Source organism: Aplysia californica, unplaced genomic scaffold (genome assembly GCF_000002075.1).
Source record: "Aplysia californica isolate F4 #8 unplaced genomic scaffold, AplCal3.0 scaffold00006, whole genome shotgun sequence".
In the NCBI taxonomy this organism is placed as follows: Eukaryota; Metazoa; Mollusca; class Gastropoda; order Aplysiida; family Aplysiidae; genus Aplysia; species Aplysia californica.
Window position 1 is genome coordinate 2,970,743 of NW_004797276.1, and position 22,716 is coordinate 2,993,458.

Consider the following 22,716-nt stretch of genomic DNA (forward strand, 5'->3'; position numbering starts at 1 on the left):
AAAGTCGGGACCTAGATTATGTACTATCATTGCCTAGAGTGCCTTCCCTTGCCTGGTGATTCCACAGTATTCTACTCTCTGTTACCCAAAACACAGTAAGACGCTACGTAGGCTACTTAACTAAGTGTAGAATTCTGTGGGTGATTCCCAAGACTTATTCTTAGCTATTCCGTCTTGGGTCTTGCTTGCTTGCAGGGTTGCCAGTGAGGCTTTTGCAAACTCACTAGATTTCCGGACTGAAAAAATTCACTATTTTTGTTTAAAAATCACTAGATCTAGATCTAGACTCTAAATTCATTAAAAAAGTTTACCCCCCCCCCCTACGAAAACTCATCAGTTTTGTTGTTACAAACCAAAAATTATCAAGGCCCAGGTCGTGACTTAAAATTTTTTTTTATTCTCCCCCCTTTTTTAACAAATAAAATAATTCTATTTAATTAGAATCCAGACTTAGCCCTAGCTGAAGACCAAAATGTAGGCCTATTTGGTATCTTACTATTAGTGGAGCTTGTCTCTGGTGGAGCTAAGGCCAAATTTTGCGAACAGTATGTGTGAGAAGCAAGGAGATTAATCGTCTTATAATAAATGTTAACGATCTAAATTGTGTTGCTGGGAGCATAAAAGCACTTTCATTCGGATTTTAAAAAAAAGGAAAACAACACCTTTGAAAACTTCTGTCCTCTGCCTCACCATATAATATAATAGATCTATCGGTTCTTACACTTACACACAACACCGGTGGAAGGCATTTTTTACTAACTACACACATTGACCTCGGAATAAAACCTTTTTATCTAGATTTCAGTGCGTGAGTCGAGCAGTCGTGCGGTGCAGGTAGACCATAGTTCCGCTTCGAGAGAGGGCTCCTATCAGGCGTGCGGTGCCGCCCACGCCACAGTCCATTACTTTTAATCTCCTTGGCCCTAGGCCTCTATACGTTCTTACTAACCGTTCTCTGACCATCTAGCCCTAGGCCTAGTTGATATGATATCCAAGAGGTCCCCCTCACACCAGTTCCATAGTTGTGCACTTGAAGGCAATTTGGCATGAAGCACAATCCGATGGCCCAAAGAGCGCTCAAAACAATAGATTAGCTAGTTTGCCAGGTTGTTCCGTCCTCGGGGGTATTATTATAATATTAGACTCTAGAGTTGGCAATTAGGCTCAGGCCTAGGCCCTAGAGTTGTAGATCTTAATCTTGGCTAAACACTTCCGCTTTCTCATCGGGAAATTCCGATTTCCGAAGCAAGCGCGGTGACTAACGCTGTCGCTTAGCACAACCCCGCACAACTCCCTCCAGGCCAGGTGCAGGTTTTCCTCATCACTCATCGTCCACAGCCTGCTTGCCACAACGAAGTTGTAGATCTTGACAGATGGTCAGAGTGCGATCTAATTATTTAGATCTAGAAAATTGGGGCTACATCTACACCTTGCATTTTCAACGTCTGGTGACACAGAGGGGAAAGAGTGGGCGCGGTGCCCATCTTGAAAATTGAACTTAGCCCAGCGGTGAGTCCAGTGAGTCCTGAGTCCAGAGGCTGCCAGAGACCAAGAGAGAGTTGACTGACTAGGCCTAGATCTAGGTCTAGATCTAGATAATCTAGATCTAGATCTATGACTTTTATGAGGATGTCACTGTCAGCCTGCTGCATGAAATGCTTCTTACTAAAATCTTAAATTCTTAGGCTAGATCTAGATCTAGATCTAGATAGATCTAGATTCTAGATCTTGATCTAGAATCTAGATTAGCTATAAATTTAGATCAAGTAATTTGATGGATTCTTTTTTACTGTGTCATGAAATTGAAAATGTGTTTGATTGATGAACCTGGTTTTGCTTGCCCAAGCTTACCAGATCTAGAATCTAGATCTAGATCTAGAAATCTAGATTAGATCTAGATTCTAGATCTAGATTCTAGATCTAGATATCTAGATTCTAGAAGATCTCTATGGCTTTTTGGGCGCTTTTTCGGTAGTTCCCACCCCGCATTTGTTATTCGCCGGTTTTGGCCCCAAGAGTAGGGGGGTTTCAGGGGGGCTTGCCCCCCCGACCTATTAAAAACAAGGTGGGGGGTTTCAGGGGGCATGCCCCCCTGAATTTTACAACAATTTAATGTTTTGCAGTTGTTAGGTTTGACATCTTAGCTTGCCGCGAATCAAACGTATATAGATCTAGATGTAGGTCAGGCTCTATCAAATAAGGGGGGTGGGAACTACCGAAAAAGCGCCGCTTTTTGTACTTCATTTGAAAATGCCTTCAAAAGGTACTGCGAGAAAACAAGACTGCTCGACTTTGGCAGTAACCTATTTTTGCATTAATTTTTAAAATAGATCTAGACTAGATCTAGAATCTAGATCTAATACATCTAGAATCTAAACCAAAACTGAATCACAAAAACAAATTAAAAAATCCATCCTTAAGCGGGAAGGGAGAAGGGTAGAATCTATATTAGATCTAAATCTAGATCTATAATCTAGCTAGATTCTAGGTCTCTATTAGACTAGATTTTTAAAAAAAATCTTTTGGGGGGGTCGGCTATTTAAGTTGGGGTGGAGAGGATGAGGGTTTTGTTGTGTTGTTTTTTTCAAAAGGAGACTAGATTTATTGTATTCTCTAATTAAGTTCATCGATTTAGTTGGATCTAGAGTACGGTTGCCCCTTACCAGTCGCCTATCGCCGTCTGCCGCGCGTCTGTTGCTTGTTACCGGAAGTTTGGGATAAAAACTGACCCAGTTACCACAAATTGAAACCCATGTTGTAAAAAGATGTTGCAAAATAATCCTTGACCTTTGGCCGACAAGAGGCAATTGCCAGATTGGTTCTTTACAGTTTTATGTTTATACAATAAGACAGCATTTCGAAGGACCCCAGTGTTTGCCCCTTACCGGCCGGTCAGTCGAATATTTGCCTCTTGCCAGCCACCTGTTTCCCCTATGCCAGCCACATTATATAAACCTCAATTATACTAAAAAGTAAAGAACTAACCTCCATCCATTGACCTCCATGTTGTTCGTCATGCACTCAGTCACTTGCGCCAACGTTCCTCCGCAGCTGTGTTCTTACATTTGACTAGAATCTCGCTTCACAAACACACCATCTGTCACACCATTCACACCCTGCCATCCCCACTTTCAGAGCACAACATTGTAAAATGGTAATTTACACTAATTTACAGAAAAAAAAAAAGCAGCGAACTATAAGGACAGGTGGTAACAAGAAAAACAGTGAACTGGAATTTATTTGATTAAAATACAACAAGAAAAACAACAAAGTATCTAAAAAACAAAAAAACCCAACAAAAATTGCTAGGAATTTGAACAAAATCAAAATCTGCAGGCTCTCATTCTCATGGCATACACACATCACAAACAAACCTAAATTCACTCACTTCCTCCTCAGTCATACCCGCAATCAGTTCCATCTGTGCTCCTGAACAGCTTCTGTGGTACCATCTGTCACACTGATCACACCCAATCCATCCATTCAAGTTCCTGTCATTCCCACATTCAAAACACCGACTCTCTTCATACTCAGACATCATATGCTCAGGAACTTGCCATGCATTCCTCATCTGAACTGTCCATGTACTCTATTGCATCCGAGTCACCCTGATCACTTTCTCCCTCATTTTCCATAACCTCAGTCTTCCTCTTCTTTAAGCCCTTTCCTTTTCGTTTGTTGTCGGCATTAGCCTTCCTTTTTGCCTCTCTTTTTTTCCTTGTCCTTTTTCTCTTTGTTTGCCAATCTTTCTAGTCTCCTTTTCTCTTTCTTTGCACCTTTTTCTGCCTTCTTTCTCACCCTTTCTCTCTTCCTATCATCTACTGCTGCTTTGTTTTCCCTTTCCTCTCGTTATTTTCCCTCCTCGAACTCCTTATACTTTTCTCGAGACATGTATTTTGGGGGCTGAATCCTGTGTACTGAATTTTTGGATGAACTTTTCTGGGGCAAGGGGAGGTTGTTAAAAGTGGGAGGGGGGACAGTGGCATCGTACAAGTCTAGATATTGCTTAGACTGTGTCCTTTGGACCTGGGGGAATGTTCCGCCATTGACATCTCCTGACGTTATACAGTGAAACTCGGATTCATCGAGGTCGCCGGGACTGACCTAAAATCTCTTTGAATCCGAGTGCTCGTTATAGCAAATATGAGGTTTTGTGTAGATAATTACAGGCACTGAGCAAGTAATGTGTAAAGAGAAGTACAATGTAACAAGTAGTGCCTGAAATGCCTGCATATTATGATCTGTGTAAAAAAAAGACCGATTCGCTCAAATGCACGTCTGTGTCGTCTCGATTGTTTGCCAAAAAGTTGTGTTGCTGTGTAGAGCCTAGCATACGGCAACTTTTGATTCCCTAAACCAGCGCTCGATTCATTACGTAGATCTATGTCAAGACTAGCTTATCTTTGTAATAATGATCAGTTGCCGAGGGGAAAATAAAGACTGTGACGTGTTTGTATCTGCGACGTTCAATGCCCGGACAGCTGGTGCCCCCCCCCACCCCCTCCCCGACACGCACACACAGTCACACATGTGCAGGCCGCCCATCCGACCCCGACACACACTAGAGTAGACACGTGCGCGTTCCAACAACGCATGTGTGTTTGTATGAAAAAAGGCCACTGATTGGTCGCATGCAATTGGCTAAGTGAATAATAGTACACGATGCAGGTGCAATGGAAGATTACCGGGAATAAATAAAGTTTGTTATGGGAGAAAAATTAGCGAAGCCACGTCTGCGGGGCTATTCGCCCTGGAAGCGACCTCGTTGAATCCGAGCTCGCTAATTTAAGTGCTTGTTGAATCCGGGTTATTTTTATTGATTTGAAAGTAGGAAAAAAACGGGGAATCTATCTCCTCTCGTTGAATCCGAGTTCTCGTTGAATCCGAGCTCATTGAATCCGAGTTCCACTGTACATGTCCGAGGCAGACCAACCAGTTGAAATAATGAAGTCAACAAGTTGGTCCACCGCCATGGCGATGTTGCTTGGCCCGGACGACGACTTTGCAGGTGTGAGGTCGACAGCTGGGAGGTCAATGGGTGGGAGGTCAACAGCTGGGAGGTCGACTGCTGGGAGGTCGACGGCTGGGAGGTTGTAAGTTGTTATTTAATATTTCTCTTTCAATCAAATTGTCTATCGCAGTGGGTCGCTTGGAGAAAAAAAAGAGGGGGGGTTGTTTAATATTTTTTTTACAAATTTCACTTGCTGGTTTTTGTTTCTATTTTGTTATTCTTGTGGGTCTTCTTTGGGTTATACCTCAATGTTTTGGTCCTGGTCCTTTATTTACAGTGCGGCCTTCTTGAATAGGCCTACAATAATATTACACTTCCGGGTGACAATAATGGCCAGATTTTCAAGGCATACGATGCCAAACTGCACAATAAAATAGAATAATTGTTTTTGAAAATCATGTTATAAGCTTACCTTACAGAGCAGGATACCACTGTTGAATATGATCGACAATGTTGTTGAATGCATCCTTTGGAAACTTTCTGAACTCCCCCCGCCACATAAACTCATCCAAATGGGATGAGAGCATGGCCTCATTTGTCCCACTCATAGCTTTGAATCGTCTCTTTGCATTTTCCTCTAGTTTTCGACTTTATTTGTGTACGCACCGGTTATGGTGTCGATGAAGTTTTATGATAATGAATGACAACAATGTGTTTGTATCCCTGCCCGACGGGAATATTCACAATATTATTGTAAGAAGCAAACCTGTCGCTGTTTATGATGCTGCCAGGAGCAATAATGTGCCTTTTTATAGTCTTCGAGATTGGAAGCAGTTCTGTCTGGCACTAATTCCAAAAATCCTTTCCCAGTGCTCATATATATTCACTCCCCCAAACACCCACCTCTGTTGTACATCTCTCCCCACCTTGTTTTTCCTTTTTATTAAACTTTCGTCTATCTCTACATTCTGTCCCACACCATCTGTCTGAAAGTGAGTTTCCTCCAGCTTGTGTGAACAAATGTCACGGAAGTACGCAAACCACTGAATAACTGTATTTTTCCGAAATACGGAAGCCTGGGGAGGGGGGACTGCTATCATCTGCCACACTTGCGTTATCTGTTAACAGTTTAGGTGGATGGATGCAAAATGGAGAGGTCCTGTTGTTAATCCCAATGAAAAGAGAGATTGAATACTCAGCTGTACTGGCTAAAATTACAGTCCTTCTTTCTACACAAACAGTGCTGTGAATGTTGAATAGCGAATGTTGCTGACTGACTTTTATAAGTCTTTTATTCTTACCTTCTCTTTTTCCTGAGACCGGTGGGCGTGGGCGTAGCAAGAAGAAATGAATTGTTATCTTTGTCTGTCAGCTCTGCAAGTTGAGTGACAAGGAGGATGGTCAGGTTGTTGGCCCTGATAGTGTCCTTTACAGGGTCGATCCAGCGATGTTGTGCTCTTTTTTCTGTTTCTCTAGCCATAGTGTCTTATATTTTAGGCTCACAGTGCTGGTTTGTCTGGGAATATTCTCGTATCTCAAGAAGTGGCTGAACTATTTTGCTACTGTCAAACACGAGTAACTTGAATTCGTCGGGGATTGGAAATAGTGTTCGAGATTTCCGTAATTCATCATATATCCATGAAAGCCCCAAATAGAAAGAAATAGAGAGAAAATCAGGGGAAGTAAAAAAAGAGCATTAAAACAATTAACGTGTATAGGTCCCTTGATGAACGTGTCGACAGTGTGAAAGCAAGAGGATGAATAAAAGTGGAAAGGAGAAATTCCCACTTGTGTACAGCCGACTTCTACATCATTCCTGTCCTCTCCTTTCATTGGCGTACAGAAAGTCTCCCCTCTTGCCATCCGCACCGCGCAAGCATGATTGCTTGCCTAGCGAGCCAGTCATGCGGTGCGGTCAGCATCCCCCCTTCCTCCAACCTCTCGTGGTGAGACAAGGACCACGTTTTGGCTGAAACAATAACAAAGAAACACCTACCTGTAGCTTAAAAAGCTGTAAAGTGGGGCCTTTAGTTGAGAATGCGAAGTGGATTTGTTCAAGATTCGAGTGTTGTGTGTTCCGAGTGTTCGGGAACTCTGTGAAGTCAATACAATGAAAACATAGGGGCTGAAATGGGACCGAGCATTATGTTTGAGATACCTGAGAATTCGTGATTTTCCTGTTCGAGATTTGTTTTATATAAATCATTACCTTGTGAGTAGGAGGTAATATCACTAAAACAAATTAACTCACTGTTCCTAAAACAAGAGGTACCGTAATACAAACCATTAAATTATGGTGAAATGTCACTCCATATCATCTCCATGTGTGCATGGTTAACATTTGCTTTGATGTATCTTCTGTCTTTTCCCTTTTGTTTCCTGTAAATTTTCATGACATCTGAAAAAAAAGCCTGAAAAAATAATTTGCTGGTTCACTCAAGAAAGCGAAAATGCTGTTAAAGCTTAAAAACAGCAGACTGGTAGATTTTCTCAAATACTAAGGAAAAAATTTACAATATTTGTAATTGGGCAAACTAAAAGCTCTCAGAACTGTAAGAGTAGATGAAAGATTAGATTGCTTTAAGCTAGGTTTCTGAAGTTGATCTCAACTCACAAATCTGGAAGAAAGTAAAAAATACTAAGAGGTACTCACAATCGGGCACTTTTTAAAGGCAAATATTACAAATCTGTTTCAAGGGATTGATACACTTCTTTAAGGAACAGATGACAATTTTATTCACCTTACTAATTTCTTATTCTTTTCAGTATATTCAGAGACCTCTGCAACTTCAAAACAAGATGCAACAAGATGGAAAATCAGAATTACCCTACGGGTTTCAGGGATTGGACAGTTTGTTAAATGACACACATGATGAGGATATAGAGGAAAAGAGGCAGTATGTGATGCCGTCATGCTACGGCCGCGGTGTCAAGATGTGTGAGATTCAAATACCTTGTGTCCCACAAACTTGTCATCACTTAGATCAAATGGTGAGAATGCTTTCCTCATTTGCAGATTTGGAAAATGTTTCAAGGCCTCTGAAGAATTCATAGGTGTTTTTGAAGCAGAGCTTTTTGTCCTTGTTTCCTGCAAAATGTTGAATAACAGCTCTGCTGGAAGCTGACAAAACACTTTTTTTTCTTTTGGCGCCAAATTTTTTTATTTGCTAAATCAAAATCGATAGCCTGATCAGTTACCCTACTTGTGTGAAAAATTCAAACTGAAACTGTGACTTCTTGTTGATAAATTAAAATTAAAATTTAGGAAAAACACCTTTTCTTTATTGGTTACGCTGATGAAATGCGTTTTTCCGGAGACTACTGTGAATTTAAAAAAAGGCATTCTGTCAGCGTATAGCAGAGCTGGCTGATGGTTAGCTCCTGCGTATGAGGTTTTTTCGTCTAGAGGTTCCATGTGTGTATCTGAGTTTGATATTCTGTGGGGAAGATTGTGTCTGTCTTTCTGCTGGCATGTTGTGTTCTCCCCTGCCTAGGTTGAAGCTGCCTGCCTCCTAAATAATCTAAATTGTGTTAGTGAGGATGTTCAACTTGAGTTATTAAAGTAATATCGGACACATTTCACATCTATCTTTTGACAAATATTACATTGCATGCGATCAATGGTGCTGAAATCAAACACGTAACTTGTCTAAAATTGGAAATGATTTTTTACAACCATACCGATGAGAAAGTATGGCTATTTTCTACCTTTCTGTAATAATGCTGATTCAGCTGAACCCTTATCTGTAGATCTTCTAAAGAAGAAGTCTAGAAAAGTCTGAAAAGCTTCTGGTTCTGAACTTGAAGTCATTAGACAGATTCCAAAATGCTGACTTTTGTTTTCACGTTGTTTTCTTTTATGTGTGAGTGTAAGAATGCCTGCTGAAATTCATATTTTTTTGTGTTATCTGTCTAGGAGAGTTTTTGCAGTGAAGATTTGGCCCCCTTTATCAGGCGGAGAGGGAAAGGACGGGGAGATGCTTTGGGACTTGACTCAAGAGTTTCCAACGAGGAGATGGTGTCTGGTGTTCGACCAGGAGGGCTTGCACAGAAGAAAGCAGTAGGTTCAGCTGTTTGATGATCAGTTATCTGCTTCCCTTCTCTTTGGTGGAAAAAGCTCCATGTTTTTTTTTTTGCTGACATGTTTTTTTTACGCGGGCAAAATAAAAAATTTCCTACCAACTGAAATATGTTTAATGTCTCCCGCTCGCTCATATTACCTTTATGAAGTTGCGAGCTCAGTGAAAAGAAAACACTTATTGTGTTCTTTCATTAATTGAAAGATCTGTAACTGAATACTATCTTTTTCTTTTTTGGACGGGCGGGGAGGTATGTAATGATTTTTTATTCCCCGTTGCGGTGCTACTGACTGCAGTGCCTTTAGGTCTTTAGGCCATTCCCAAAGGGGGGACGTTAACCATTGTAATAGATTGACTTGATGGTCTATTACAAGCACACAGCTCATTGAATACATGGAGGCAGCCATCAAGGGTACACCAGAACTGAACTTTATTCGAGTTACTACAACAGACCAGTGGCCAAAGGGGACACAATCATGATAATTAATAGGTTACCACTGAGAAGATTTATATCCCTCTATTCAGTACGATTATTACACAGATTGATTGTTACTTTATTACAACCATGTTCTTATGCACAGTAGAATTGTAATTGTAAATGGGCTGATTCATCAATGTCATGCTCATAACTGCCTGAACAGCAACAGGGAACTGCTGCTTTTTCTTTCCTAATCCTTACTATCAACTATCATCATTTTTCCTCTTATTCTTTGGTATGTTTGTCACACTCTTGTGACCCGCTATTTCCAGGGTGCCTTGATAGTCGAAGCAGACTTTGTGCTATTGAAGCTAGAGAGGTAAGCAGAGTAAGTCTGATTCCCTGTAAGGACTTCTCTGTTGACATCCACCCCTTGGCGCTCATATGACCTTATACAGTTGCAAGCGCCGTAAAACCTCTACTGAAACAAAACAATGATTTTTGCAATGGAAACTAGTGTTCTACTTCTTGATTACTGTGCTGCATGACACATGGAACTCCTTTTGTCTAAATTTCCTCGGTTTAAAGCAAAAACAGTGGAATTCACTGGAACCAAATAGGATAAAAATTTTGTTTTTATTTTTGTTTATATAGATCTCTTTGAGCAATTTCTCTGAACCAAAAACAGGGTTAAACCGAAGAAGATCTGGCGTTCCCACAGAATTTGGTTTAAGCAGATTCAATGGTTTATTATTTGAGTAAAATGTAGAGGTAAAAGTTTTTGTGAATATTTTTAGTCTATTGAGCAAGAAGTTGTATTATGTATTTAATCTTTCTTTTATCTTTCTTGGAAGTAGGCTACTGTTTTAAAATGCGAATATCTTTTTATTTATGTTTTGAAAAGTTGACAAACTAAAGAGGCATTTTTCTTTAAACTTTTCTTTTAACTCAATTTCAACATCCTCTTTACTCCCAGGAAGGGCTATGGCATGCATGAAATCATATACAGACTTCAAGATAAGTTAAGGACCACTTGCAAATTTGGCTAAAACTCCCCAAGGATTCCCGTGCTACATGTGGTGGTTTTGTCCCTTTAGGAGGCACTGCAGTACGCACTGTTTACTCATGAACACACACTCTCTCTCTCTCTATATATATATATATGTATATATATCTCTATATATCTAGATATATAAAAGTGGACTTGGGAGGCTTTGTGCACAAACTCCTCCTTTATTACCTAACCCACACCTTTGAAACTTTTGCAGGCGTCCACAGCATCCATGTGGCTAGGACCTAACTTTAAAAAATCCACACAAACTGCTTTCCCCGATTTTCCAAAGACTTTGTTTCGTCCACACAGAGTTTTAATCTTGGGAAAATCTCGTCTTCTAAGACGCCATTGTAAACAAGTGAGGTTTCCGTTCACTAACCGTGTGCCCTGATTTCACTCCTTTGAAATTCTGGAGTGTACAACCACGAAAGCGGAATAGAGAATCAAGTGAACACAAGATACTTTTCAGGACCACAACGTATAGGCCTTTTTTAGCCTCTTTAATGGGCCTTATGGCAGTCCCAAGCTCGCAACTGATTTTGGAACTGGAACTCAAACCGAAGAGGTGACCCCCCCCCCCCCCCACCCCACCTGCAAGGAAAAAAATCCCCATACAACAAAGCAAAATGAGGGGACACAACATACATGTATTAAAAAATAACAAAAACAATGTCTAAGATGGAATTTTTTTTTGGGCTCCGTTACGGTTCCCTCTGACTGGCCCTGCTGTTTTTGCAAACTTTTGAATACTTCTCAGTTGGCAAGGATCATTTTATATGTGTGTCGCGACGTGGTCGAATCAGGCGCTCGTCAATTTTTAGGCATGTGGAGTTATTGGTATCATCCATCATAAAGCTTGTTCATTTATCTTGCTCTCATTTAAAAAATTACACATCTGTCTTGAATACATGTCCAAATATTTGAAATTGAAGGAGATATTGCTTGTTTTCAGAAGTAAAATTGGCAAGAAATTGGCCGACAAAGTTTAATTTGGTGACTACCAAAGTTTGAGAGTCCTTGGAAAATGCAAATTAACGTCTTTTGTGCCTTTGATCAACATTTTTCTGTTAAATCCAAACTTTCATTTCTTTATGGACATTAAAGATATTGAGCCCGCCCCCCCAAAAAAAAAATATTTTAAAAATTGCCTAACGTTCATAAAAATGCAGATTTTTTTGGTTTCATTACTTTGACGAGCGCCTGATTTCACCTTGATGCATCACATATTTTCAATTGTGTAGTAGTCAACGTCTCACTTTTTGGTGTTATGGTACATTGAGGTATAATCAATAAGTTCAAGAGGGGAGATCAATCCATAATCTTCCAACTTAGAACACAACATGTACCCCTCAACCGACATCTCAACCAAATTGGAGTAAAGCAGTCTGCTGCCTGCCCACTATGTGACTACCCCTCAGAGACAGTGGAACATCATCTGTTCTTCTGTAGAAAACTAACTGATCTAAGGGGATGTTTTCTGCCCAAGCTACCCCACACATCTAACTGCCTCTACGCCTCTAGACAACAATTAGAACAGACATGCAGCTATTACAGAATGGCATTATGCTGAAGAGTTAACGCTCAGATGCTACTGGATCGCCAACAACAACAACATAACACCATACTTTGAGGTATTTATTGTTTCTATTTCAGGACAAAAAGATGGCTCCTTCAGCAAATGGTGAGGGTGTCAGTGTGAGCTGGTCGGAGTCTGCACTCTGGAACGTCAAGCCTCCCCATGTGATAGAGATGAGACATTTCCCGTTGACCTTTGAACTGGAACTGTTGCATGACTTGGTGTCTCCTTATGGAAAAATTCGACAGGTTGAGGAACAACAGCTGGAAGGGAAAACTTGTGTCAGATTCAAGTAGGTGATTTTTCTACCACTACTACTTCTTCTGACTCCACCCTCAAAGTCACAGAAGTCGGAGCACAGTTAGTTTGTGGTGTGAATGATTCTAGTTTGAATCCTCACTGGGGCATTCTTTAACTTGGGTAGTTTTGGGAGTTTCATGGCTCTCTGCTTACTTGATTCTGTCCTGTCAAAGATGGATGTAAAATTTGGTGGTCACCCCGACTATCTTTGGCATATTCCCTGCCAAATAGAACGCATATTGGTTGTATAGAATAAATATAATAAATGTATGTCACACTGAAGCAAGAAAGATTAGCCGCTCAAATATTTTTTACTCACCTTCTTAAGCAGGTTTAGAGTGTATGAATGTGTGTGTGTTGTGTGCGTTTTGTGTGTGTTGTGTTTGTACGTATGTGTCACAACGTGGTGCAATCAGGTACTCGTCTTTTTTGGGCATGTGGGGTTATTGGTTTCAACTTAAAGCTTGTTCATTTGTCTTGCTCTCCATGAAAATAAAAACCCCCCATTTATTCAACACTGTCCTTTGCCAGTAAATTCTGTCTGAGCGTGCATGCCTACCTGCCTGTCGGCCTGCCTGCCTGTCGGCCTGCGTACGCGCGCATGTGTTTTTTTACTTGACCTCACAATATACATTTTCTGTCTTTTGATTTGTCAGATAGTTGAGGGATAATTTTGCGTTGTACACTGTTTACAGGCTTCTAAGGATTAGGTGCTCAATAGATTCCTGTTATTACTATTATTATTATTTTTATTATTATTATCATCATCATCATTATTTTTTATATTATTATTAGTAGTAGTAGTATTTCATTAGTATTATTATAAAAATCACCCACAAGGCTCAAGTCTTTTGTTCTCACTTGCATTCTAAACACATAACACTCAGATACATTAATTTGTTGTTTTTTAAAACCGCCCCCCAAAAACTGCACAGAAACCTCTCTATCTTTCGTCTTACATCACTTATAGGTCAAATTGAGTCATAGAAAAACAATGGAAGCCAATCGGTTGAACTAAGGTATATATCTTTAGATCCGTCTATAGTGCGGTCAAAAATCCTAAACTATCGAACGTAGATTCTCCCTGCCCACATCCCATAGCAATAAGATAAACATTAGACTTTCCAAAGTCACAAACATTTTTGTTTTGTGCAGTTGCACGAATGGTTATATATATATCTTTGGTAATTTCTTGACTCGGAAAGTCTGATTTGGACAGATTCTACCTTTATGTATTACTTGTTACAAACAGAGGGAAAAGGCGCATATTTTTTTTTTGGCAGCCAAACATCAAGTTTAAAACAGTCTTTTTAATTAGACTGTATGGCATCTGTGGTCCAGTGGTTAGGCTGTTGGGGTGGCAATTGTCACGAGTTCAAACTCCATCAGGACCTGACATTGTGTCCTTGGGAAAGGCTCTTTACAAGAATCTCCTTATCTTCACCTGGGCGGGAATAAATTCTCGACTGTAGACAATGAAAGATCTTGTCAGTTTGTTAGTGTATGAGCGCTTAATTGGCTGCTTGCTTTGTATGCTTCCAAGGAAATTGAGAATGTTTAGGAGCTTTCTAGGGTTCGTAAAGCTCATAAAGTATGCTGTTGATCAGGGACATGTACGATACAAATAATATCTATTACTCTTACAGGATCTGAATTACAAACTGAAATTCATCTCACTCTCCATTACAGGATGTCAAGCATTGAGGAGTGTCAGATGATAGAGGAGGATTTTAATGACTCAGACGTTCTTGGAACAGGTATGTTTAGAATTGCTCGTTCTTTAAGATTTTCACTTTATTTTCTCTCAAAAGATCCTTCTGTGGGTGGTTGGCGGGTGCTCTGTTGTGGTTTGCTTCTTCTTTCCAATTGAACATCTGTCGTCTTTATTTCCCCTCTTTCTTTTTTGTGTTTGTTACCCTCTTACTTACTTACTTACTACCCATTACGCCATCTGGCGTTTAGGGCAGCAACAAAGGATCTCCAGCTCTATCTGTTTTGGGCCATCTTGGTCAGCGTTCCCCACGAATGATATTGTTACCCTCTTGTAACACCTTTAATTTATCTTCGATACTTTTATGACCTTATTGTGTTGCAAGTGCCGTAAAACACTTACTTAAACTTCTTCTGTGGTGCATAAGGTAAGAAGTTTGACTTTCACGTGGAGAGTGGAAGGTTGTATCCAACTGGGTCCAGTATTTCTTGTTATTCCCAGAATGCTTCCTCTTGGTTTGTCCTCTTTAACTCACTGAAGGCGTTTCTCGTTAAAAAATATGGGATTGACTGTCAGTTCTGTGAGACGTTTCCTGTGGAAAACATGGAAACGTCATTATCGCCGATAGAGTCTGTATAAATGCCGCTAAAGGCACGGGAACCGGCTTAAGCGTGTATGAGTAGCCATTTGTTCCGTTCCACAAAAAATTTCCTTGAAATCAGTTGATAACTTTTTGATTCCGATCATTTTTAGTTAGGTGACTGCTAAGACTGTTTGTTTTGTAAATTGCAGCAATTGTCAATATGGTGTCTCTTATTCGCTTATGTAAATTTGTTGAACATTGAATTTTATACCTTTTTAAAAAAAATCACGACAAATTTTCAAAGAGATCTTTGCACTAGAAGTATTCTAATATGTGGAAAATACAACCCCTGGGGTACAAATGACCCCAGGCGTACGGATAGGGTTAAAGAGACCAAAGCAACTGCTTAAAGTATAAGACTCCGCCGTACGCCATTGTGAAAAGTGACTGGTGACAGAGTCTCACACTGGCTGAGCAGTGGAAAAGATCTGTCTTCAGAAATGGCCTATTCTGTGTCTGGAAAGGGATTGGTTGTTGTCTGATGGGTGCACTGATGTAGGTTATGATGTCGGCCAACTGGCTGTTCAGGTAATAATGATAATAAATAGCATTTGTATAGCGTATGTCCCCACTCGAAAGCAAGCTCTATGTGCTTTACACTATATTATTACCCCAGCTGACCACAGAACACTCTGAAACATTCTCAGCTTCCTGGGAAGCATACAGTGCAAGCAGCAGGTTTAGTGCTCAAACACTAACAAAATGACAAGATTTTTCACTGTCTATAGCTGGGTACCCATTTTCACCTGGGTGAAGTGGAGAAAATTCGTGTAAAGTGCTTTTCCCAAGGACACTACGTCGGGACCGCTGCTCGAACCCCAGAAGCCGCAACCTCACGTTTACGAGTCCGGTTGTCTAACCACTATCTATGCCCAAGACGCCACAGGTGTACTATGTGGGTGGTTGGCGGGTGCTCTGGTGTGGTTTGCTTCTTCTTTCCTATCAAACATCAATCGTCTTTCTCTCCCCTCCTTCTTTTTTGTGTTTATTACTCTCTTGTAACACCTCTAATCTTCGGCACTTGAAATTTGTATGACCTTATTGTGTTGCAAGTGCTGTAAAACTCTTACTGAAACTATCAGGTGTACTATGCCCAAAATTTTGTTTGTTTTTTGTCTACTCCTTGGCATGACAACTTGCTACCTCAGAATCACAGAGTTCTATCTGACATTTATGGCCGTGATGAGTTAGTAAGACAATGAGGTCAGAAACCAATTGTTCTATCTGCTCTATCAAAATTGTCTGATTATTTGGAGTCGTCATCAAGATGTTCGAAGAACTGCATTTGATAAAGCTTGGTTGGCATGTTGTGAATCCCAAAATTTCTCAAAACTAGGTACTAGAGACGGGAGGGAAGCGCTTTTTCCTTCCCGAGCGAGAAGACCGGGAAGCTGACCTACTTCCCGCCGAGACCGGTCCCGGGAACGAGAAATACTTCCCGTCTCGTTTCTCGAGCAGTACTTCTCGTTTCATGACCAATTTCTCTTCTCGCCCCGCAGTTCGAGCCACTCGTTCAGTGAGAAGGCCGGCCGTGGCCGAGATTTCTCTTCTCGCCCCACAGAACGAGCAGCTCGTTTAGCGAGAAGACCGTCGTGACGGGGATCTAAACTTAGAAACTAGGCTTGCCCTTTTGCGCAGGCGCAGACGGTGAAGGAAGGTAGGGAGACCGAGGCCTAGGGCCTGATCAACTCCCCACTCGCCTCGTCTCGCCACCCTCTCCCCTCCCTTTCAGTTTCACACACAGGACGGCACGGTGATGGGTGACACTGTCTGCGTTATCATTTTTCGCCTCTCACTCTCTCACTCTCGTTACTGTTACTTGTTATTTCAAGCCAACGAGCAGTATCACGTCTCGGTACCGAGCAGTAGTTTAGTGCTCGGGAAGTGACGAGAAGGCCGCTACCCGCGAGAAACGGGTACTCGGCTCGTCTCGTGCCCGCCCCTACTAGGTACTGAGCTAATAGAACTTTGTAATTTTAAGGTAGTGAACCATTTAATGCTCATCGCAGTACATTTATCGTATGGTGACACGTATATTTATGGAGTCTTTAGATTTAAAGAAAAATGGGTGGTCGGAAGGTGCTCTGGTGTGGTTTGCTTTTTTTTCTTATCAAACGTCTGAAGTTCTTATCTTTCCTTCTTTTCTTTGTACATCACACTTTAGTAACATCCCTATATTCAATATTTTTATGGCCAGTAACTCTACAAACCGTAATAAACTGACAGCTATTGAAAATGGATCTCAGTAAATTTACTGAGTGCTGGCAGATATTTTTGTGGACTTCTTTTAAAAAATGATTCTCCTTCAGACATCGTCTTATGCACCTTCGAAGGAAATCTGTTTCACTGAAATTCAGCCGTAATTCACCGTCTTGTGTGGCCTTGTAGTAGCAAGGTGCCCACCTGAAATCAGATATTCTGCATCTTTTAAAAGAAACTGTGAAAACTGAACTGAGAACTGTCTGTGGTAGTTGGACTGGCTTGACGCTAAGCTCCTATCCATCATTCTGCCTCTCCTTTTACTGTTTCTTCTTCTGTGGGTGGTTGGTGGGTGCTCTGGTGTGGTTTGCTTCTTCTTTCCAATCGAACATCTGTCGTCTTTATCTCCCCTCCTTCTTTTTTGTGTTTGTTACTCTCTTGTAACACCTCTAATCTTCGGCACTTATATGACCCTATTGTGTTGCAAGTGCCGTAAAACACTTACTAAAACTAAAACTGTTTCTTCTTGTGCTTGTCTAAATCATCGTGCACCATTTACTGAAAAGAGTTGAACACAGACTTGATTTTATTAGAAATTTACTTTTGAACTTCAAACCCAAAAGCTCAGCTTTTGTCCCAAAGGCTTCGTTAGGAGCAAACCGAATATGTGTGCTCATTAGCATCATAATTTTACTTTTGAAAAAGTGAAAATACTGTCCTCAGAAATTGAAGTGGAAGAGCATAATTGGTCGCTTTTAAGGACAAGCGGGCTAACCCAGATTTCAAGGATTTCCGGAAATCTTGACCTACACCAAAAGTGGGCATTACCCTACCTATAGGAGAAGTTTGGTTTCATTGGTGTGTATATTTTTTTGTTTATAGAGAAAACTCTCCTTGTTTTTAAAGAGACTGAATAAGAATCCAAAAACTTTAACTTCGATTTTCTTAAAACAGCATTTTTCGGGATAACCCGCTTGTCCTTAAAGCGTGATATGAGCACAATTTGTAAGATGCACCCTTATTGCAGTTCTACTGTATTTTGTTGAATGATTCCCATTTGTTCTTCATTCAGGAAACAAAATCAGCTGTTCCCATGTTGATTCTTGAAGATCTTGAAAGATGGAGAGCACAACTTTGCTGGCAGCTATTACCAAGATGGCTACTGACCACTCTTCCTGTGCAGCGTGTTACCCACAGTGTAAGAATATTGGTGGACGGCAAACCTGTCTGAAGTATCCAAGTCTTACTGAAGTGTCCAGTCGTACAGTTCTAAACATACCTCCTGTGTATGGTACATCAGTATAGCCCCTGGGCCCTTTCTATGAGATTAATTGTACAGTAAACTTTGCTAAAGTTGATGACTTTACCGTTTGTGTTCAGAATTCTGGGAGAATGAAATGAAGGATGTTTACAATGATCGACAGTACTTATTATATATATATACAGTCAAACCTGTGCAAGACGGCCACCCATTGTCAAGGAGAAAAGTGGCCGTATAAGACAGGTGGCCGTCTCAGGCAGGACTGATCAAGATGAAGAAAACAAACCATTCCCATCTGAGGTCCCAATCGAAAGTAGCCCCATTGTTGTTGTCTTTGTTGTTGTTGTTGTTGTTGTTGGTTTGTATTTCGTTTGTAATTTTTATTTTGTTGCTGATTTTGCACAAGGGTGACAATAAAACGAAATGTATCAGACAAGGAGTGCCATGTTAAAACAAACACACGGGTCGCCACCACTCGGAGAACGAGCGACGCTTCTGTCACAAGTTCATGTTGACGCCCTTTGTTACTTTGTTACAGACTGGGTAAACAGTGACCACTCATCTCACTTACGATTTGTGTATGAGTTCTGGGCAGGGCTTATGGGCTATGAGGGATCACTCGCTAACCTCACCAGCAGCTGAAAATTGGTAGCTAGGTCAACAGTGGGAGGGGCATACGCAACATGATCGGTTGGAGGGACTACCTAACAACAACGACAGGTGATTGAATTATGACGGCTCGCCCACAACGCCAGGGGCCAGTGCACAATTTATGACAAAACGTAATGGAGTCACTAAGGTTGCCGTCTAAGACAGCTGTTATTGCTTAGTATTATAGGGGTTGTGTGTTAGATTATTGTGGCCGCGGCCGCGTTGGACAGGTGCCCGTTTTACACAGTTAAATTATATAGAAAAAACGCAAGGGGGGAATGGAAAGTGGTCGTTTGTACAGGTGGCCATCTTATAGAGGTGGCCATCAGGGCAGGTTCGACTGTATATATATATATATATATATATATATATATATATATATATATATATATATGTGTGTGTTCAAAATTCTCGGAGAATGAAATTTAGAAGGATGTTTATAATGATCAACATTCCATACATGTACATTGTATAAGATTATTGTAACAGAAAGTCAATCTTTTTCATAAGATGCTTTACTGTTACAAGACTTTAAAAAATATGACTAAATCAGACCTGCCAAGTTCTCTGGGTTTTGGGGTTGTTTGCTCGTGGAAGAACCACGATCGGATTTGCTTTTAATTTTTTTTTTTCTCTTGAATTCCATTTTCATCAAGTCGTTTGCGACTTATCGTAAATGATATAAAAATACACTGTTTTGTTTCAGTTTATTTGCACTGTTTTTGTGACTTTTTTTGTAAATTTTGTTGTAAATCACATAAAAATACACTATTTTGGTTGTGTGTATTTGCAATATTAACGTCTATTTGCCGCGGTCGGTTTGTTGTGTAGTCTTATTCTTCTGGGGTTCTGGAGACTGATTTTTTCCCCCCAAGCCCAAACTCTTATAAATTTTTCAGGGGAAATTTTGAGGGAAACTAGTATTATTGGTTCGCAGGTCTGCAAATTTTTATGGGATTGGTTTTATTTCTGTCGACTTGTGTGAGAGTATCTGTGCTATATTTTGTGAAAATTTGGCGAACCTGATTGTTTATTTGTATGTGTGTGTGTGCGTGTGTGTTTTCATATTTTTAAAACAGTTCTGAGAGAGTGCTGTGGAGTCGTTTCTTCTGATTTCCCTTTGTTGTTGTAGACATAAAGTGTTACAGTGTTTTGTGCTTATTAGGGCAAAGCTCCAGCTTTTGTTCTCACTAGTCGCATTTCTTGAGTTCCTGCCAGTAGCAAAAAACTGTGATGTACATATATACGTACAGTCGAACCTGTGTAAGACAGAATCTTATCTCAAGGGAGCCGGAAAAAAATTCCGTCTTAGACAGGGGAATTTAGGGGGGGGGGGGGGGTCAGAAGCCCAGCCAGTGAGATCATCGGTTTCTTGTCCGGTCAAAACTTCACTCTCTAATGCTACCATATCCCCGAGTCTCTGGTAATGATGTGCGTCAGTCTTAACCATTGCCGCCAGTGCTTGCGTTTCATAGGGGTAACAGAAACATTTGAACTCCTCCTTTGCTTCCACCCTGGGCCCCACCCATTGATGTAATAACTAAATAAGCACCGTCAACCAATGCCACCCCTTCCGTGCATGATTGTAACAACGATTTGAGAAACTTTTTTTTTCGGCTGGCCCTACGATCAGAGAGGCAGGCATTGGTCAAACTAATTTCACACCTCTGGCCTCTGGCCTCCCATGAAAGTTTCTGTGCTGGAGCGCCACTCGATCTCTTTCACTTCACTGGCACTTGGGAGATTTCACGCACCCAGACCACCCTGACCATCTGTACTGCTAAGGGTTCACATGGATGGATAAAATCTACCCCCAAACTGCATTCCTACTTCCCTTTACTTACACCTGGTGACCTGGCGTCGGTAAATATTAGAGCTGATGTAACCAAACTTAATACTTTTGTTTCAAATCAGGGTTAAGCGGGCAAAATATTTTCCGTCTCAGACAGGTAAAAACCCTTGGAAGGGAGCAGATTTTTCTTTCCGTTTCCGCGTTAGACAGGTTTCTGTTATATACAGGTAATTAAAGATGAATTTTTCAAGGGGGGAGCGAGGAGATTCCGTTAAGACAGATTTCCGTCTTGCTGAGGTTTCCGTTATGGCAGGTTCGACTGTATAGTATAATCATTGTAACATTGTAATGTAACTTTATCATGTGTGTGTGTGTGTGTGTGTGTGTGTGTGTGTGTGTGTGTGTGTGTGTGTGTGTGTGTGTGTGTGTGTGTGTGTGTGTGTGGAAACACCAAGTCAGTGTGTCAGCATGTGAAAAATAAAGATTTTTTCTAAAGATTGTCTTATCCTGTCATATATCTTACCTTAGTTGTCCTAATGAACTCATCTGGTGTGAATACATGTGTACTTGATAACTCTAACTTGCGTGCTGAAGGAGGAGGTGGATTTCTAAGAGCTTTCTGTTTTGCCAGACTGTTTACAGTGTACTGCCTAGACTTTTAAGTGGGTAGTTGGCGGGTTCTCTGGTGTGGTTTGCTCCTTCTTTCCTGTCAAGCATCTATCGTCTTTATCTCCCCTCCTTCTTTTTTGTGTTTGTTGCTCCCTTGTAACACCCCTAATCTTCGGCACTTTTATGACCTTATTGTGTTGCAAGTGCCGTAAAACTCTTACGGAAAAAAAAACTTTTCAGAAGTTTCATCCCCTTTCATACTAGGGTCCTCTTGTACTGAAAGGAACGTAGACTTTTATAAATGTTTGACCCAAGAACATACTGACTTCTGCACCTGGTTAGCCAACAGTCGTCCAAGAAGTTTGCCTTTGTTGTAGAGTATTCTAAAGGAGAGCTTGCATGCCATTGTAGTTGCAGCTGTAGAACCAGTGTTTACTTATTACTTTTTACTTTTTCATCCTCTGTTGTCGTTAAGTGTCGAGGGGAGATGCTATTTTCTACCGTAGGCCAGCTCTGCAGCTTTTTCAATTGGGATATTATTTAATTTCTCAGGGTTTCCTTGACTCCCTCTATCCATCTTAAGCATGGTCTACCTCTTCCTTTATAGCCAGAGTACTTGGTGTTATAGGCTCTCGAGGCTGGCTGGCGAGGTGACGTACGTAACAGGTGTCCAAACCTTTTTTTTCTATGTCTTTCTATGAAATGCAGGCAGGGCTCTGTGCTAATAGTTGCCTTTACTTCTTCATTTCACTGCCTATCTGTTCTTGTGATGTTAAGGTTTTTGCAGAGACATTGGTTTACTACAAAATACTACAATGTATTGCAAATCTTTTCTCACAGCTTACATCATCTAGACAAGTGAGATAAACCTGACAGCGACGTATAAAAATGTTCTTCTCTAAAGTGTCCTCCTTTCAATTCATCTCCTTTCCTGTTCTCTCGTCATACTCCGTCTCCTGCTTTCATTTCCTCTTTTTCTGACCCACCCCTGCCTCTTCTGGGCTCCTCTCTCCTTTACTCTTGACTCTGTCTGCTGCTACTCCTGGCTCCTTTACTTTCTGCTGTTTTTCAGACACACCCCTGAAAGGTCTTATGACCTTATTGTTATAAGTGCAGTAAAACGTTTACTAAAACTAAAAACTAAACACCCCTGGGTAAGTAAGAGTAAGATGGAACACCTAGCTTTCTTGGATTAGGGCGAACAATCTCTGACCTTCCGTGTACAAGTTGCGCATGTTAAAGATCCCCTGATGGTTCAGAAATCGATAAGAGCGCTACTGCCGTCGCACAGGCAAAATTTAAAATCAGTTCTTGCCAAAACATTAAAAAAATATAGTCATTATAAAAACTCAAGTACCTTCGAAATGGTAATGGGGCTGCTTGAAGGCAAGGAGCCCTACGAAGTAGGAAAAACGGTCACATACGTAAAATTAAGTTGCAGCAAAGATTCTCTACTACCGGCAGAAAGCAGT

The 22,716-nt window shown here is 40.9% G+C and overlaps 1 protein-coding gene across 3 annotated transcripts; it reads left to right on the plus strand.

The window, feature by feature from the left end:
• The first annotated feature begins 11 nt into the window (after positions 1-11).
• LOC101851312 lies at positions 12-18,289 on the plus strand. 3 transcript variants are annotated; one of them, XM_035969184.1, is made up of 6 exons: positions 12-95; positions 7,718-7,942; positions 8,868-9,011; positions 12,156-12,370; positions 14,068-14,135; positions 18,004-18,289. In XM_035969184.1, exons 2-6 carry the CDS (start codon positions 7,751-7,753, stop codon positions 18,036-18,038), a joined length of 654 nt encoding a protein of 217 aa, XP_035825077.1. In that variant the 5' UTR covers positions 12-95; positions 7,718-7,750; the 3' UTR covers positions 18,039-18,289. The 3 variants fall into 3 exon arrangements, with proteins under 3 accessions (XP_035825077.1, XP_005089585.1, XP_005089584.1); XM_005089528.3 differs by lacking the exon at positions 12-95 and adding an exon at positions 1,029-1,518; XM_005089527.3 differs by lacking the exon at positions 12-95 and adding an exon at positions 1,030-1,509.
• The last annotated feature ends 4,427 nt before the right edge of the window (positions 18,290-22,716 follow it).